The 20,476-nt window shown below is 38.1% G+C and overlaps 1 protein-coding gene across 2 annotated transcripts; it reads right to left on the bottom strand.

Annotated features, from left to right (window-relative positions):
• Positions 1-497: 497 nt before the first annotated feature.
• On the bottom strand, positions 498-19,874 carry LOC139142436 (NAD-dependent protein deacetylase sirtuin-3-like). 2 transcript variants are annotated; one of them, XM_070712381.1, is made up of 8 exons: positions 19,643-19,874; positions 17,776-17,968; positions 15,052-15,210; positions 8,460-8,692; positions 7,810-7,961; positions 6,485-6,601; positions 4,377-4,589; positions 498-3,703 (listed from the first exon to the last, which is right to left on the bottom strand). In XM_070712381.1, exons 1-8 carry the CDS (start codon positions 19,692-19,694, stop codon positions 3,173-3,175), a joined length of 1,650 nt encoding a protein of 549 aa, XP_070568482.1. In that variant the 5' UTR covers positions 19,695-19,874; the 3' UTR covers positions 498-3,172. The 2 variants fall into 2 exon arrangements, with proteins under 2 accessions (XP_070568482.1, XP_070568472.1); XM_070712371.1 differs by having other exon boundaries at positions 17,776-17,971.
• Between the last annotated feature and the right edge of the window lie 602 nt (positions 19,875-20,476).

The following is a 20,476-nucleotide window of genomic DNA, read 5'->3' on the forward strand; positions in this document are numbered from 1 at the left end:
TCCTCCCACCTCTAACAACTGCCTTTCCAAGGAGTCTATAGGTACACACGCTATCCCATAATCCTCCCACCTCTAACAACTGCCTTTCCAAGGAGTCTATAGGTACACACGCTATCCCATAATCCTCCCACCTCTAACAACTGCCTTTCCAAGGAGTCTATAGGTACACACGCTATCCCATAATCCTCCCACCTCTAACAACATTCTGACAGGTGATTAATGAAGTTCTTGGTATATTAACAATCTATGATCAGTGGATACAAAATACAAATGGGTATATTATCTCATCAGACAATTTGACACAAACTTGTGGACATATCAACCCATAATATTACCATCCTTTACAAGAGCAACACTCACTGACAGAGCAAAACAAGTAATGCTGGGACATCAAAGACAAGTCAAAATGGCAAGGTTTGAAATCTCTGAGAGGCAAGAATACAAAATTCACTTGTTGACAAAAGTGATAACCAGATTGAGAAGATATATATTTCCTAAAATTTATTGTCATTGTCAATATTAATTGTCACAAGGATTACAATCAATATTGTTCAAGTGAAAGTGTTGCCATGGATACCTACTAATTAGCGTAAGTAATGTTTATTATCTGTAAAAGACGTGATGTTAAGTTTTAAGTGTTTGTGATTGTCTGGATCTCAAAAACATCTAGTGGAAAATACCAAAGTACAAGGCAATTAGTGGAAAAATGTTGATATGAGGACACCAGGTTAACGGTGTTCTTGGTCATTTGTAACACTTATCTGAGATGTTTACTAATCTGCTCTTCTTATTAGAAACATTGTCTTCAATTTTCACTTTTTACAAGATTTTAGAACAATCCTCTCTCACAATGTTAGAAGTGTGGCTGAGTTCAAAGTGTATGAGGATGGGCACATACTACCCTCTATGTGGCTGAGCACAAAGTGTATGAGGATGGGCACATACTACCCTCTATGTGGCTGAGCACAAAGTGTATGAGGATGGGCACATACTACCCTCTATGTGGCTGAGCACAAAGTGTATGAGGATGGGCACATACTACCCTCTATGTGGCTGAGCACAAAGTGTATGAGGATGGGCACATACTACGCTCTATGTGGCTGAGCACAAAGTGTATGAGGATGGGCACATACTACACTCTATGTGGCTGAGCACAAAGTGTATGAGGATGGGCACATACTACCCTCTATGTGGCTGAGCACAAAGTGTATGAGGATGGGCACATACTACCCTCTATGTGGCTGAGCACAAAGTGTATGAGGATGGGCACATACTACCCTCTATGTGGCTGAGCTCAAAGTGTATGAGGATGGGCACATACTGCACTCTATGTGAATGGGCACCAAGGACCCTCTATGTCCAAGGTACATTGTAGATATGTACTTTCTATGACCCTACCAATGACTGGCTGATCAGCAGTAATTTCATCATATTCATTCTCAGTTTGTCTAGATTTCATATTTTTCTTGTTTCTTAATATAAATCATCAAATAGGTATCTAACGTAAAAATTATAGAAATACTCAAATCAAATCTGATGACTTCAGAAACCTCAAACAGTCTGACAGAAAATAACAATGTGCATTTCAAAAGTGATTAACAGTCACATGTCAATCAAATTCTGGCATTGCATGCTGATTAAAACACTTTAACAATGACTTTGTCAATTTGCAAAATATCAAGAAATCTTCATAGAAGCTATATTTTGGATCAAATAATGTCAGTACCAATACTGCTGAAATTGGCAGTGCCTGTCTCTCTGAAATTCATGAAGGACATCGCATGTGAACAAATTAAATAAAAAAGACACAGCAAGTTCCTTGTTTTGGCAAACATCCTAAGTGGTGCATTGTTAAGACTGACAAGCTACTCACAGAAAATAATGACATTTTTTCATGAAGTCCGTCAATTCATATGAAGCAATGATTTATCAAATTAAAGGAATGCAGTCCGCTCTATCCAGGGTAGCCAATCACAGATTTTCACTTGGGTGGCCACACAAAAAGCAACTGTGCACAACCAATTGTGTACGATGCTAATGTAGTCATATTCTGAGGGTCATGGCTGACACTCCTCTGTTACTTGAACTCAATGTGAAATAGTGTTATCACTTTCACTTCAATACATAAACACTCACCAAAAAAACTTTTTCTGTCAAAATGTACAGTTTGCATCATAAAAGTGTTTGTTTTCATTTCAAAATAATAGAAATGCTGGTATCTCTAGCTATACTGGTATCTCAAGCTATGCCGGTATCTCTAGCTATACTGGTATCCCTAGCTATGCTGGCATCTTCAGCTATGCTGGTATCCCCAGCTCACTGATAATTTGTCAGAATGATTTACAAATAAATCTATGAGCAAGTTATTTACAAGGTAGACTTGTTTAGTTATTTACTCTTTTAGATACTTTGTCAAAAAAATTGGAAGAAAACTATTTACATATACCTAATAATAAATTACATATCATATAATAAAACAGTCCAAGATAATCTTTTAACAAATTCCATTTCTCACTAACACTCATTTATTAAATTTCATCCTGATTGGGTTTGAAGGCAGTGCCTCTGTCATCGTATCTTCCATTTCATTTTATGAGGGACATTGCATTCATTGATCTGAACAGGTCTTTGTAACAATACAAACTTACTGACAATATCATGATGTAAACTTTATCAACAGTTACGTAGACTAGTAGTGTTAATGTTCTGCCAGACAGAATACATTTGTAGTTAACTTGCTCTGATAATAAAATCTTTAAGAGATGAGTCCTAAACAACTATTCTTTTGCTGTCACTGAAATAGTACAATCACTAGTAATAGAGAATTGATTTTGGACTCTCAATGACAAATACATATAAATCCTTCAATAAGATTTCATTTCAGATTGCTCTATATTATAATATATGAATCCTTAAATGATATTTAAATTCATTTCAGTCCTCAATAAAAGACAAATCCTTCAGATAGATTTCAATTCACTTCAGACTCCTCAATAAAAGAAGAACCCTTCCCTTAGATTTCAATTCATTTCAGATTCCTCAATAAAAGACGAATCCTTCAGATAGATTTCAATTCACTTCAGACTCCTCAATAAAAGAAGAACCCTTCCCTTAGATTTCAGTTCATTTCAGATTCCTCAATAAAGGACGAATCCTTCACTAAAAGTTCATTTCAATCTGAATCACTGGTCGAGTCTGACGTTTCATCACTACTATCTTCACTGCTAGATGATATCTGTCTTTGTCTGCTGACCACTCTTCTGTTATAATTTCTAGATTGGTAATTTGGTATCCTTGGTAACCGCAGGTTGTCTCTGCTAACAGCTGGTTTACTTGATGGGTAGACAGATTTTCCTAGTTTAAGGTCAGCTATGCTTTCATTTCTGAAAGCAGTAGGGTTCTTATTAGTTGTGCTGTATGATCTATTTGATGTCGCTGACGGTGCTGATCTTGGTAATGGTTTCTTTCCATAACGATTATTATCAAGTGTAGATTTTGATTGTGTTGTTTTATCATTTGATTTTGTTGTTTGTTTACAATTCTCAGATTTCCCTGGATTGTCATTGTCCTTGATCTCTGATTGAATTTCTCCTCTTGCTTGTTGATTGTCATGGCAACCGTTTTCACTTGATTTGGTGTCATGTTCATTTTCATCATTGTTGACATCATCTCCAGTCTTTGATTCTGCCTGACTCTCTCCATTCTGAGAAAATAAATATGCAGAATGATGTCTTAGCAATTGAAAATGCACAGCCATCCTCTGCCTAGGTGAGTGAGTATTGATGAAAATAGCTGCAAGGAATAGCAAGTAACAGTATTTGGAGGCAATATCTGCTGTAAAAGCTGTTACTTTCTATGACATTTAACCCACTTTATCATTCTTGCTTTAGAAAACAACTTCCGGTATATTGCCTTTTCACTCTTATGTCGTATGTTGAAATACATTTGACATCGCTATCAGCAATACACTTTTCTTACCAAAAACCATTGAAAGTTATAATCAACGTTTTCAAGTAAACCAATTTGTCTATGATGGTGAACAGTTGGAATCTGTCGGTATTTTGACAGAAGAATTGGTCGGAGAAGCCATGACGGACATACAAATTGTCAAGTGCTTCCAGCTAGCAACATGAAAACCCCTAATGAGTGTAAACTGACAACACATATGTGTGTAATTATGGGTCCTAATGGCCACTGAGGGCGCCCTTCAGGTTCCCATGTTGTTATGGCATTGAAAAAGGGACTTCATAATTTCAAACCATCAGCTCATTTCAACAGTCCTATGAATAAGAAACAACTATGCATCCATGTGATTCTTAGGTTGGGAATGAAATGAACTCACTGTACCTGTTTCCAAGTGTATAAAATCAACTTACCGTTTTGCCTTCACTTTCTTCAATGAGATCCTCCATGGCTTTTTTCCATCCCAAAACTCTGGCAAATTTCTTAACACTTTCCACAATATCTCCAATCTCACTAACATCATTAAATCTGGCCTTTCTGACAAATGGACCCACCACTTGTCTGTTTATAAGAAGTCTTGGTATATATGTCCTGGTTGAATCAACAATTCCTGCAAATGGGTAAACCTACACATGAAAGAAATAGAAAATAGAGAAGATATTGAATATTCCATCAAATACTTTCTGTACAAATATCACAAAGAGCAACAGCAAAGAATACAGAATTTGATTCACCTGATCTAGTCTTTGTCTTAGCTACAATGAATTGCCATCTTGGTTCATCACATAAATTCAAGAGGAACAGTTCAAACCCAGATACTGAACTCACTCATAATTATACTTGTTCCTTATTGTCTGATATTAAGATCATCAGTCAAATCAACTCTTTCTCCCTTTCTGTTTCACAGCTAAATACTGACATTAACTTCAGTCACCAGAAGACAAACATTTGCTATACAGTGGCATTCAAAACGCCATGATTCTTTTGTTAACTTTATCTTAACAGCAAAATATTGAACTGAATTTCACAGATATCAGTGAACTGAACTGAAAGTAAATTTCATTGATGTGACTGTGTGAAGTAACCAATGGATGGTTACCAAGGTGAATTCGGCTAAGAATGGTTACCATGGTGACTTATGCCATGGGTGGTTACCACAGTGAATTATGTGATGGATGGTTACCATGGTGAATTATGCTATGGATGGTTACCATATGAAGAACTGATCTTGTTGCACAATCATATGAATTGATTGAAGATAAATTTGTTATTTTATGAAATGTGTATTTTCACAATGTTTCACAAAATAGAGCCATTTTTTCTTGTTTCAGATTGCTTACTGTTTCTCACCATCTCATTATTAATGTTTGTACTAATGGACATTTCACATAGACTGAAAGATTCCGTCGCGTGCGGGCGCTCCGGCGCACAGCGACCTACGACCCTTTACCACGACTGAAGGCACACTGTACCTAGCCGCGGCAAACTCAAAGAAAAAAAGTACCGCCCACACAACTGACTTCACAGACTTTTCAAATATGTAAATCATGGTAGTGTAATTTGAATATTGCTCACGTGGGCTGTTTACGGGCTAAATGAACACGCGGTAGTCAAGACAACAATGTCAATCAACTGCATCGGCAGCGCCGACATTGCATAATCGCTCTACTCGGCAGATGAAAACAACGACACGTGTGTGTAAGCTTAGGCTAGCCGCATGTCGGAGAAAAAACTTACATGTAGATACAGTTGTCTGTATGGCTCAATTGACGCCTATAAAAAAACTCCATAGCGTCTTTCGCGCTGAGCGCAGCAGAATGTGCAGTCTGCGGGGAGACTGTAGACTCTCGGAAGAAAAGGTCGATCTTTTCGAAAACGACCGATATCGCCGAGAAACTGAAGCAACTCTACAGTGGAACTGACGTACATCACAGCGGAGCCTTGCTCTCTTTTCAACATAATATTATATACATCAGAACATTTACTGACTGCCTCGGCAATGCGAGTGGGCGATTGTCGGATCGGCCATTAATTAATGATCAAATCGGAACGCTAGACACAGACGTCAACATGAGTATAGCTTCGGCCGTTTGATTTTCAATACTTTGAGTTTGAAAAAACACGTTGTGTTTGTTGACAAACGAGACATGATATAAACTTAGGCGGGACAAAAGCCGGGCGACAGTTTTGAATATGCTAATCACGATCACGCGATGAGTGAACGATGTGGGCGGTCTTGTTACCCTACATACTGTCAATTAACTCGTTTCTGTAATATGATTGGTTCCAACAAAATTTTGTTGGAGAACAGGATTTCAACAGTGTGCCTTCAGTCATGGTAAAGGGTCGTAGGTCGCAGTGCGCCGGAGCGCCCGCTCGCGACGGAATCTTTCAGTCTACATTTCACATTGCATCAACATTGAACACTGACTCAATGAACACTGACTCATCATTGAACACTGACCCAACACTGACTCCATGAACACTGATCATTGGTATTAAACAAAGTATTAACACTTACCTCTAATGAAGTTCCCATCACAATAAGAAGATCACACTGAGGAAAGTCTTTTAAATAATAATAGAATCTCCGAGGTAAATCTTCTCCAAAAAATACAATATCTGGTTTGACAATTCCCTGAAATGTTAGTGAATAATGTGTTGAGATTTAATTGTACAAAGCCCTACGATAACAACTCCCATTTACATGCATTTTCTATTCACACAGATCACCCTACAGACCTCATGGATCTGGTATATCAAAATGTTTTATCATTCCATTCAAATGAAACAGAAATTTTCACAATCAAGATTGTTGCTAAGAACATAGGTTAATTACAAAATGGTGTACTGCACAATGTTATTGTCAAAAGTTGGCCTATACTGACAGGAATTTGAGACAAATTTTGTATCATTTTGTTTTTTAAGCCTCAAGCATGAGGTATTTTGTATCAAAACAGTGGCACTAATAAGAACTATTATCATTAATCTTGTGCTAGTTGTTTGTCAAGATTTGGTGAAAAAAATTTGGTTGAATTTCTGTTTTTGAATATTAGAGATGGGGCAGTGATATCATTCCAAATTTGGACAATCAAACATCATAATAACCACAACAAACATCATAACTACCGTAGCGAACTCTACAACTGCTAAATCATGTATCAAATTCACTTATTAATGTTGAAGGCTTACTCTTCATGACTTAAAAAGCTCTTAACAGTACCAGTCTACTTCTGTATAGAAAAATAATTTACTTTCTAATTTTCTCTTATCATACATACAAAGCAGACCATATGAAATACAAATGGCCTGCACACTGAACTAAGTGGTCTAATAGTACACACTCCCCAGACTGAACTAAGTGGTTCTAATAGCACACACTCCCAGACTGAACTAAGTGGTCTAATAGTACACACTCCCAGACTGAACTAAGTGGTCTAATAGCACACACTCCCAGACTGAACTAAGTGGTCTAATAGTACACACTCCCAGACTGAACTAAGTGGTCTAATAGCACACACTCCCAGACTGAACTAAGTGGTCTAATAGTACACACTCCCAGACTGAACTAAGTGGTCTAATAGCACACACTCCCAGACTGAACTAAGTGGTCTAATAGTACACACTCCCAGACTGAACTATGTGGTCTAATAGTACACTGTCACACTCCCAGACTGAACTAAGTGGTCTACTATGTAGTACATATTCTGCTCACCAAACTGACTAATTAGTCAATATAGAGTACAAATTCCCATAGGATGTCATTGCCAGTACACCACTTTGCAAGAATCACGATTGTGCTCTGAATTCTCAACTCTAATTCAGATCTAGAAATCAACTACTCACTGTACAGGTTGCTGATTTACATCTTGGAATCTTGCCAGTAAATATCTTATCTTTAATATCTTCTGTGTTGTGTTTGAGATTGCATCGTATACAAGATGAGGTAGCAAATGTGCCATGGGCTTCCACTAACTTACTGGCGGGAATACCTGCCACTGGAACATTACAAAATAACATTGTTGGTGAAAACAATGAACAAGCTGTATGGTGTGCATCTAGCTTCTGCAGAAAGAACTATTTTAGAATTCTGAAATTATAACTCAATATCTAGATAGCGTTGGTGAATTGATGACCATGGCTTGATGAAAGATGAAATGCTTCTCTGTCAAGATTAATTCATTTAGCTCAAGGTAGAATGCGCCTCTGGGACAGACATTTGGACTCTCAAACTTTTACAATTCTTTTCTGATCTACCACTTGAGGGGGCTCATTTTGAAGCCCTTTGAATAAGAAAAACTTTCACCGTTTTACTTTTCGAAAATAAAAAATCTTACTTTTCTCCATGATATAGTTAACACAGGGATTGTTTTTATCTAAAGGAAACACTGAAAGGATTGTCCGAGATGTTGGTAAACAAGACTTGCCATTTTTGAATACAAATAATTTGATGAAAACATTTGACAGATGAAACCAACATTGAATATTGTACTTACATCTTTCTAAGCCATCAATATTCTGTGTGTACATTCTTAGCAACAATCCTTTCTCGTGCAACAGTCTCACAAAAAAATGGACATAATTTGGGCGATAATTCCCTGGAAATAACTCCTTGGCTATTGTGAAAAATGGTCTTGCATCTCGTTGTAAATAATCAATATCAAATATGGCCTCTGGATATGGAATCCTGTATTTCTGTAAATTATCATAGAGTCCGGTACCTGGGGACCTGTAAGATAACCATCATAGCACAAACCACTGTCAGTGTGATACATTTTGTGAAACTACAAGTCATCACATGCAAGGAATGGATCGCTATCAATGGTCTGATGGTCAGAGATAAGGTATTTCTGCCGCTGGATATTAGTATTCAGTGCCCTAAGATGGTCTGAGGGGCAGATATAAACAATTGTTATACCGGTACATCTACCATCTAGAACAATAGAATTTTGCGTGCGCTAAAAAGGCTGTACGGAAAATAAAATGTACGGTTTCCAGACACCCAATCTCCTGCATCTGTGTCTGCGCATTCACTGTTGAACGGTTTCAAGGGACTCATTAGACGAGTGCCAAAACAGGTCTTGTGCGCGCTCTGTACGTTCGTGTATAGTGCACACACACACACACACTATCCAGAACTTGCAGAAGCATGTCCGAGATAGCGTTTCACACTTGCGCTATAAATCAGAAGAAAAATTGTTGATATTGCACGAAAACGATCATTACCGGTACTCTGACAATTTGATGCCCCAGTCACAAATATATGATGTATAACAATAAGGTTATTACGAAAATAGCGCAAAGGATACACTCGAACATTGGCGCCGCGCATCGCCCTCTGCTTCGCGTCGGGCGATACGCTGCAATGCAAATGTCCTCTTGCATCCTTTGCGGTATTTTTGTAATAACCTCATACTATATTATATCATACAAGCAGGGCTCCCGCTACCTATTCGCCAATTCACCAAATGCGAAAGAAAGTTAAAAATGGCTACAAAATTCTGTTTGGCTAATGTAGTGGCTATTGAATTCTTAGACCTCCCCAACAGAAAACTACACCTAACAATAAAATGTTGTAAGATGTTGAAACAGTTTACCCTCCTTCCTACAAAGTTGCAATGTATTGAAACAGTTTAATCTCCTTTCTACAAAGTTACAAATTCCCTGGTACGTAAAACAAACACTGTTGCTGTTCGATACTACAATACATCATGAACGTATTAAACGTCCGTGAATACACTGAGGCCTGCTTTGCTTCTGTGAGTCCTGGGTCGTCCTTGAGTCTATCAAAAGTTTTACCTTCTTTGCTGAATCAAAATTTGGCCTGCAACTACCGTACTCAGTTTGATAGTAAAAACCATAATTTCAAAGGAAACTTTCACAAACGGAGCCATAATACAAAGGAAAAGGAGAAAATCTGAGGTTTTCTGAAAAGGTCAAGTCTAGGTCATCTCATCATGTGATGTCATGCATGAAGACCCCCTAATTACACAATTATGGTTCCCAAGAAACCACCTAGGGTGGTCCAATAGGTGAAAGGTAATTTTGCTGCCTTCCAATTTAAATGGCATTCAGCTTGACTGACTCCCATTCGGCCTACTTTCAGACTGCTATAACTTATACAAGAAATTATGTGATTCTGAATGATTTTAATATTTTTGTAGATTCCACCAGTTTAATGATCTAGAAGTGAACATCATCAGACATTTCTTGATGATATCAAAATATCAAATGAAAATATATCTGGGCTAAAATGTTATCATAATCATTAAAACAATGAATGCCCTCAAACAGTGAGTAATTTAAATGAACATATATCGTTGTGTCTTGTTTTACAAGAGTTTTGTTTGGCCCAGCCCTTTTTGTCTCAAGAAAAGTACTTATACTCAAGATGCTATTTCAGCCTGCTTGATCACAACTATGACATACAAGTAAAACCGGGGCCTTAAATACCACAATAATCGTATCTACACTGCCATTGTGCTATACCATAAATGCTGTCTTCTGCATGGAAAATTGTTTTACTTGTGTGGCTCAAACATTTAGTTACAGAAGACTGCATAAATTTGCCACATGAGAAGCCTGTAACTTATGACAAGCTATCATACTGTGAATACTAACTGAATGTGGCAGAAATATTCAATCTGTACCTCTTGTAATATACACTTAACATTGCTACCAGATTTTTAGAATTCAATTGCTACCTAATTTTATTTCTGGTGTTTAAAGTTTACCACCAAAAAGGATTTCTATCCCTGAAAAGTCATAAAAACACAGATTATAAATGCAAAAACTAAACACATATTTCTTTAATGTAAAAACCATCATGAACATCATACAAAACATCTTGATTTGTAAAATTAGGGATCCTGAATGACGAGAAAGCTGTTGCCACACTTGAGATCTTAAACTGGCTAAAAGTTACTCAAAATGGCTAAAAGATTTTTGATTTGGCTGATGAGTTGGCTAATCATTTGGTGACTTAGGGGGAGCCCTGACAAGTATATTGATGGCGCAAATACAGCAAACTGAAAATAACCATGCTATATTCCTGATACGGCACAGTTGGCACATACACGAGCTCTTGTCGTGAGCAAAAATCCTTTTTTGCGTCCCACGCCAAAATATCAACATACTGCTATGATTAGACTGAAAGATCTGTCACTCGAGGGCGCTCTCTACGCTCCCCCTTAACCAGCGATGGTAGGCCAATTGGTTTTGACCAGTTCACTTCATATAAGCGCTTACTTTAAACATATTTCTGATGGATAACACTATTCAGTGCCCTCAACATATGATGGTTAATGTATCAAATCTAAAAGGACAATGGGGTACATGTCATCTTTGGGCTGTTTTGATGCAATGTGATTTTTTGGCTATCATTATTATTACTATATCTTTGATTCATATCACATTATTTCAGACTAACATGAGTCCATAGTAACCTATGTACTAGTTATAATGACTCTACAAAGGACAACATGAAAAGGAAAACAAAGGAAAGAAAGAGAGAGTGTGTAACACACAGAGAAAAGATAAACTCCATGTAACATGTCCAGACAACAAGATTGGAATCAGGGTTTAGGAAAGCACATAGGTGACTGATCAGTACATTCAGACTGTTTTGGAAACATGTGAAAGTTGTATTAAGTAGATTTACATCTGTGAACAGAGAGAGAATTAGCATAATATTGACTAACATTTCAGATGGGCTAGTATATCTTGGGTAGTTAAATAGCCTGTGAAATGTGTGATTATGGAAAACAACAATACTCCAATTGACATCAAGTTTAAAATCACACCAAAAATAAGAAAAGGATGACAGAGATGAGATTAAACATCAACAGAACATGAATGAAGCATTCAAAGAAGCAAATAAGCTGTGCCATACAAAGCAGAGTAAGCTGTGCCATACAAAGCAGAGTAAGCTGTGCCATACAAAGCAGAGTAAGCTGTGCCATACGGAGCAGAGTAAGCTGTGCCATACAAAGCAGAGTAAGCTGTGCCATACAAAGCAGAGTAAGCTGTGCCATACAAAGCAGAGTAAGCTGTGCCATACAAAGCAGAGTAAGCTGTGCCATACAAAGCAGAGTAAGCTGTGCCATACAAAGCAGAGTAAGCTGTGCCATACAAAGCAGAGTAAGCTGTGCCATACAAAGCAGAGTAAGCTGTGCCATACAAAGCAGAGTAAGCTGTGCCATACAAAGCAGAGTAAGCTGTGCCATACAAAGCAGAGTAAGCTATGCCATACAAGCAGAGTAAGCTGTGCCATACAAAGCAGAGTAAGCTGTGCCATACAAAGCAGAGTAAGCTGTGCCATACAAAGCAGAGTAAGCTGTGCCATACAAAGCAGAGTAAGCTGTGCCATACGGAGCAGAGTAAGCTGTGCCATACAAAGCAGAGTAAGCTGTGCCATACAAAGCAGAGTAAGCTGTGCCATACAAAGCAGAGTAAGCTGTGCCATACAATGCAGAGTAAGCTGTGCCATACAATGCAGAGTAAGCTGTGCCATACAAAGCAGAGTAAGCTGTGCCATACAAAGCAGAGTAAGCTGTGCCATACAAGCAGAGTAGCTGTGCCATACGAAGCAGAGTAAGCTGTGCCATACAAAGCAGAGTAAGCTGTGCCATACAAGCAGAGTAAGCTGTGCCATTCGAAGCAGAGTAAGCTGTGCCATACGAAGCAGAGTAAGCTGTGCCATACAAAGCAGAGTAAGCTGTGCCATACGAAGCAGAGTAAGCTGTGCCATACAAAGCAGAGTAAGCTGTGCCATACAAGCAGAGTAAGCTGTGCCATACAAAGCAGAGTAAGCTGTGCCATACAAAGCAGAGAAGCTGTGCCATACAAGCAGAGTAAGCTGTGCCATACAATGCAGAGTAAGCTGTGCCATACAAGCAGAGTAAGCTGTGCCATACCAAGCAGAGTAAGCTGTGCCATACCAAGCAGAGTAAGCTGTGCCATACGAAGCAGAGTAAGCTGTGCCATATCGAAGCAGAGTAAGCTGTGCCATTCGAAGCAGAGTAAGCTGTGCCATACAAGCAGAGTAAGCTGTGCCATACAAAGCAGAGTAAGCTGTGCCATACAAAGCAGAGTAAGCTGTGCCATACAAAGCAGAGTAAGCTGTGCCATACAAAGCAGAGTAAGCTGTGCCATACGAAGCAGAGTAAGCTGTGCCATACGAAAGCAGAGTAAGCTGTGCCATACAAGCAGAGTAAGCTGTGCCATACAAAGCAGAGTAAGCTGTGCCATACAAAGCAGAGTAAGCTGTGCCATACAAAGCAGAGTAAGCTGTGCCATACAAAGCAGAGTAAGCTGTGCCATACCAAGCAGAGTAAGCTGTGCCATACCAAGCAGAGTAAGCTGTGCCATACCAAGCAGAGTAAGCTGTGCCATACAAAGCAGAGTAAGCTGTGCCATACAAGCAGAGTAAGCTGTGCCATACGAAGCAGAGTAAGCTGTGCCATACGAAGCAGAGAAAGCTGTGCCATACAAAGCAGAGTAAGCTGTGCCATACAATGCAGAGTAAGCTGTGCCATACAATGCAGAGTAAGCTGTGCCATACAAAGCAGAGTAAGCTGTGCCATACAAAGCAGAGTAAGCTGTGCCATACAATGCAGAGTAAGCTGTGCCATACAAAGCAGAGTAAGCTGTGCCATACAATGCAGAGTAAGCTGTGCCATACAAAGCAGAGTAAGCTGTGCCATACAAAGCAGAGTAAGCTGTGCCATACAAAGCAGAGTAAGCTGTGCCATACAAAGCAGAGTAAGCTGTGCCATACAAAGCAGAGTAAGCTGTGCCATACAAAGCAGAGTAAGCTGTGCCATACAAAGCAGAGTAAGCTGTGCCATACGGAGCAGAGTAAGCTGTGCCATACGGAGCAGAGTAAGCTGTGCCATACAAAGCAGAGTAAGCTGTGCCATACGAAGCAGAGTAAGCTCTGCCATACAAAGCAGAGTAAGCTGTGCCATACGAAACAGAGTAAGATGTGCCATACAAAGCAATGTAAGTTGTGCCAGTAAGCTGTGCCATACAAAGCAGAGTAAGCTGTGCCATACGAAGCAGAGTAAGCTGTGCCATACAAAGCAGAGTAAGCTGTGCCATACAAAGCAGAGTAAGCTGTGCCATACAAAGCAGAGTAAGCTGTGCCATACAAAGCAGAGTAAGCTGTGCCATACAAAGCAGAGTAAGCTGTGCCATACAAAGCAATGTAAGTTGTGCCAGTAAGCTGTGCCATACAAAGCAGAGTAAGCTGTGCCATACAAAGCAGAGTAAGCTGTGCCATACAAAGCAATGTAAGTTGTGCCAGTAAGCTGTGCCATACAAAGCAGAGTAAGCTGTGCCATACAAAGCAGAGTGTTGATGTAGGATGTCATCACGATCTGATAAGTCAGGAGTGAAAGTATGACTTAAGAATCCTGACCTCCAAACATACGGTGTTCAAGAGAAATGTTATACAATGTTACTGACAGCTTGGTCGATAATTTTATAGAGCACATTTCATTTTTAGCACTGTGCAATGCAAATGTTACTGTGCTGTGCAATGCTCATTTCATCCTTGGACACTGAAATGGGCATGATGTTTGATTAATTTCACCTATGATATATTTGGCACAAAATATATTAGAATGCAGAGAGTCAAAGACAAGAGTAATATATGGTTTGTACGTCTTCATCTTTTGATTTATCACCGCTGTAAAATCAAGGGTCTTGAGTTGTTGTGAAAAATGATTTTGTTATCACACATATTTTTTGCCCTTTATTATATATGTAATAAAATGTTAAAATTTATACCAGATACTCAATATTACACTGTGATAATGTACTCAATATTACACTGGGACTACCGTATATACTCAATATTACACTGGTGACAACAGACTCAATATTACACTGGTGACAATATAGTCAATATTACACTGGTGACAATATAGTCAATATTACACTGGTGACAATATAGTCAATATTACACTGGTGACAATATAGTCAATATTACACTGGTGACAATATAGTCAATATTACACTGGTGACAATATACTTAATATTACACTGGTGACAATATTTTAGAATATATCGCTATTTCAAGATTACCTAAAATCTGGAATTCCACTTGGTGTGCTGATACCAGCTCCAGCCATTACCACAATATTTTTGGCTTTTTTGTTTAAAATGACTCTGGCAATGTCTTCAATAGTTTCGCATTCTGTTTTCTTAGTTGAGCTAGTTGAAAACTTCCGTGATTGAGATACACTGAAATAAAGAAAGAAATGTTTATGAGATTAAAAAGGATACGAACAGCAAACTTTTGTCCTGGCTTTTTAGTCCCCACGGACACCGTCCGGGGGGACTTATAGGTTTGGTCATGTCCGTGCGTGCGTCCGTGCGTCCGTGCGTCCGTCCGTCCGTGCGTCGTCCGTTCACGCAGATATCTCAGAGATGCAAGGAGCGATTTCATTCAAACTTGGTACAAGGATTACTTCATATGTCATACAGATGCACGTCGATTTGTTTTGTGATATGATCCAATATGGCCGCCAGGCGGCCATTTTATTACGATATTTTCATGTACAGAGCCATAACTCAGACATGTTTCAACCGATTTTATTCAAAGTTGGTACAAGGACATTGACCAGTGTCATAGATATGCATGTCGATTTGTTTTGTGATACGATCCAATATGGCCGCCAGGCGGCCATTTTATTACAATTTTTTCATGTACAGAGCCATAACTCAGACATGTCTCAACCAATTTTATTCAAAGTTGGTACAAGGACATTGACCAATGTCATAGATATGCAAGTCTATTTGTTTTGTGATACGATCCAATATGGCCGCCTGGCGGCCATTTTATTACGATTTTTTCATGTACAGAGCCATAACTCAGACATGTTTCAACCGATTTTATTCAAAGTTGGTACAAGGACATTGACCAATGTCATAGATATGCTTGTCAATTTGTTTTGTGATACGATCCAATATGGCCGCCAGACGGCCATTTTATTACAATTTTTTCATGTACAAAGCCATAACTCAGACATGTTTCAACCAATTTTATTCAAAGTTGGTACAAGGACATTGACCAATGTCATAGATATGCATGTCGATTTGTTTTGTGATACGATCCAATATGGTCGCCAGGCGGCCATTTTATTACAATTTTTTCATGTATAGAGCCAAAACTCAGGCATATCTCAACCGATTTTATTCCAAGTTGGTACAAGGACATTGACCTATGTCATACATATGTACGTCTATTTGGTTTGTGATACGATCCAATATGGCCGCTAGGCAGCCATTTTATTACAATGTTTTCATGTACAGAGCCATAATACTCAGACATGTATCAAGCGAATTTATTCAAAGTTGGTACAAGGAGATTGACTACTGTCATACATATGCATGTCAATTTGTTATGTGATACGATCCAATATGGCTGCCGTGCGGCCATTTTGTTACGATTTTTTCATGTACAGAGCCATAATACTCAGGCATATCTCAAACGATTTTATTCAAAGTTGGTACAAGGACATTAACCTATGTCATACATATGTAGGTCTTTCTTGTATGTAGGTCATTCTTGGCCATTGAGCGCTATCTGTATCAAAGTATTTTTATCACAGACCTAATTAATGAAGAGGACTCTATCCTCTCTGAGGACATAATCAAAGTACCCATTAACAAGTGGGGACTGTGTCATCAACGATGACTTGTTAATAAAAGCCTGTAATTAATCCAAAATTAACAAAAACGTTCAGAGATAATGACTGTGTATTTAATTGTCTGCATGCCCTAGAGACAACTTACACACTCCATCTGGTATATGCCCTAGAGACAACTTACACACTTCATCTGGTACATGATTACAAGAAGTCATCACACAATCCTGTTTCTCCAGTTCTTACAGATTACTATTAACAGACAGTAGAATGAATTTAATTCAAAGTGTGCTCAATTTTGGACAAACTTGCCGATCAAACTATCTTGCCAATCAAACTATCTACCTCAATTTCCAAATTGATATAACATCTGCTCAATACTCATAAATAGCTTGAATAATCACAATTTTTTTGAAATATCAAAATTCTACTTAAAAGTTTTTGGCCATTTTGAGCTTGAATTCCTCACATTGATAATTATAGAACAAAAGTACAAGCTTCAGAGAAACTTTCTTGAAACTTAGACTTGCTGGTAAATGTTTTCCATCAAGTTTTTGAATTTGGGCAATGTTTTCCGTGGGCGATGTTTTCCATGGGCAATGTTTTCCATGGGCAATGTTTTCCATGAAATTTCTGCATGAGGTGACTTACCATAAAATGTGTACATTAATGTGACACTTTACATGAACGTTGTGCGTTTTGGCAATTTCCCTAAGCATTTGTTTATTTTTGTGACATTTTCCATTTGTTTATTAAGGAAGAATACACCTCGGGGACAGATATTTGGACTCACAACTTTTTACAATTCTCTTTCGTATTAGCCCTTGTGAGGGCTCATTTTAAAGCTCTTGGTGTAAGAAAACTTTTCAGAGTTTTTTTTTGGAAAATCAAACATCTTATTTTTCTCCACAGAGTTAACACACTAATGGCGGCCATTTTGAATTTCAAATACTAGTATTAAAATTTTGGGTGACTTGTTTCTCTAGTACCAAAATTTGCATGGTGACCTCAAATTTTATTCTTGATTTTGAAAGACAATGATCGAATATTCATGTAGGAAAGTTTGAGCAAAAGTTTAAGTCTTTCACTTCCGAGGCAGATACCCTTTTTCGTGACATTTGTAGATGAAGATGACATTTTCCATGACATTTTGGCTTACCTAACACCTCGCTGATTGTTCTCGTGTAATTTTAATTTTTGAAATGCTGCAGCAATATTACTGTCTGACTTGCTGTGTGGAGTATTTTTCTTGTTGGTTGGAGTTGAAGCAGTTGATCTCACTTCTCTCGTCACTGGTTTGTTTTGTCTCACCACACTGGACTTGGGACGTCTTGGAGGTACAGGAACTCGGGCTGCTATAAAATAATGAAATCATACTACATTTATTTTCATAGGAATTCCACACCCAATTGTGATAAATATCACAATCAATTAAATGAGCTGAGCAACTGGTTATTATAATTTCAGATAACTGCTGGATTGTTTCTCTTAGTTGTGATAGATTCACAGTGGCATTCTGCTTTACTATGACATTTTTTTCAATTAAATCATATATGCAAAAATGAAATTAAAATCTAGTGTATCATTTGTAAGAAAAATGCACAAACAGATTGTACCAGAATACTCATGTACTACAGGTAATTATATTCACACTCATTGTAAGAGTGCTGTTCGCAGGTACAGCTTTGTTGCTGACTATAGTTGCACATGCGTGACATTGGATACTGCTGCTTGAAATGCGGACAAATTTTATAAATGTTGTATGTGTCCCTGTTCTTGCTGCTTGTTGTAGTCAGAACCGTTCATGTGTACCGTATGCTAGCAGTTGCCTAATAAGTTGAATTTTTTTCCATTCTTGCAAGCATAATTTCCAAAAGTGTAATCCAAATATTTAAAATTTATCTTTTCATATTAATAAGAGAACATTGACATCATTTGAGAATAGGCCTATTGACATAGCACAACTAGCACAATTACCTATACAGAGTTGCAAAATCTATCGACTGTACATGTACCTACCCAGTGAGTTGGGAAATGAGTGAATCAAATCATTCGAAAATCAGTTATATATTGAGAATTATTTCAATGCGAAATGGTGAAGTGTGGTGAATGGACTAACTAGATGTGAAAAACTGAAAATGATTATATCATAAGGAATACCTACTATTGGAGCTCAAAGTCTCACGTCACTACCAGCCTCCTCCACGGACGGTTAAGAACACACCGGAAGTGTTTTTTGAAGGGTGCACATAAATTTCACTATGGCCCCCAAGCCATGTTACTGAGGCATATCAATGAAATTATGTTATGTGACATTACAATTAGTACTTTAAGGTTCTACAACTATGTATCTATTGTTCTCAACCCTGGCAAATACTGTAAGTGTAGGTGTTCTCAACCCTGGCAAATACTGTTAAAGTGTAGGTAGCTTGCAAAATATATCTCAAATGAAATTTCGACTGTAATTGTATTAAACAAATCCTTGACTACTACCTTAGAACATATATTTGAAAACAAGAAATCCAATGAAATGATAGGGTCGGCATCTCTGTATCACTCTACGTCCTTCCACATCAAAGGAACCACGAATCAATCAATGCAGTTTGTGATTGATTATGTAGTCCGACACCGCCATACATTTACGTGTAAGGTCAATCAAAATAAAAGACAGATAAAAACGTAACAAAGACTCCGGCCACAGAGATCTTCCGTTAAATTATTTCAGGGTCAATACTTTCGTACTAGTCTGTTTAAGCAGAGATGTAGTACTTTTATGACTACGGGGAGTGCGTTGTTGTAGCGATGCCCTATCCAATCATGCAATATATATGAAGTAAAACCGAGTCAAAGGATTTTCACATTATTTTCTGTTCATTAATCTTTAGAGAAGTGTTCGCAACTGAAAACCATAATAACTTCACAAGCAGTTATTCGTAGTAAACTTATTCTCAGACACAGTCCCTCCAACCAAACACCTGGCCTTGTGTGCAAACCGTTTTTATAGCAACCAGTACAGGAATTCTTACCTTTGCCGAGAGTAGCCATCGTCCCTTGAATTAACAACTTTAGCATCCGCATTTAAAGGTTTCAACACCCTGTCTTCGCATGAAGTTTGTTATTTGACAAACAACTTCAAAAAGAATATCCGCGGCACATCAGACGAGACAGGAGTAGGAAGAGTTTGTGTTTTGATACGCAAACAAACTCTACCGGTGACACATTGTCGGCCATCTTGAAAATGACCCTTCAGCATTGTCATCAAAATTAAGCAAACCCCCTATCTGAAAAAACATTTTACCTTGCCCCAAAAGATAAGCACGCACGCGCAGTGGGTGTTCGAGGTGTGTTCACTCGATAGATAGATAGATCTTTTATTGAACTGTATGCCAGTCTGACATATTAGCACATACAATACAGATATTGAACCTTGAAAATGGAAACTTCAAGTTGTACAAGTCAGAAAGAAAGAAAGAAAAACCTCAAAATTCATTTAGAAATAATATAACCCTTTCTCTTTTCAAAACCACAATAAATAAATTTTGCCAAAGAAACAACTGGTGTCATTGTTTGCCATTATTTCAATAAATGTTTCAGTTAAACTTTGTTTCTTGTCTTTTAAAGGCAGGATTTGTATTCTTTCTTTGATATATAATGGGCATTGGAGTAGAAAGTGTATTTCATATTCTATTTTGTTACTCTTGCAATATGGGCAGAAACGCTTTTCTGCTCCCATTTTACAATGTCTGCCTGTTTCTATGTTAAGTTGATATACACTTAGTCTAAATTGTGTTGGAGAAGCCCTTGTCTGTGGATTTTTCACAATGTCAAAGTAAATTTCATAGTGTTGGTGTGTAGTTTGA

Source organism: Ptychodera flava, chromosome 1 (assembly GCF_041260155.1).
Source record: "Ptychodera flava strain L36383 chromosome 1, AS_Pfla_20210202, whole genome shotgun sequence".
Classification (NCBI taxonomy): Eukaryota; Metazoa; Hemichordata; class Enteropneusta; family Ptychoderidae; genus Ptychodera; species Ptychodera flava.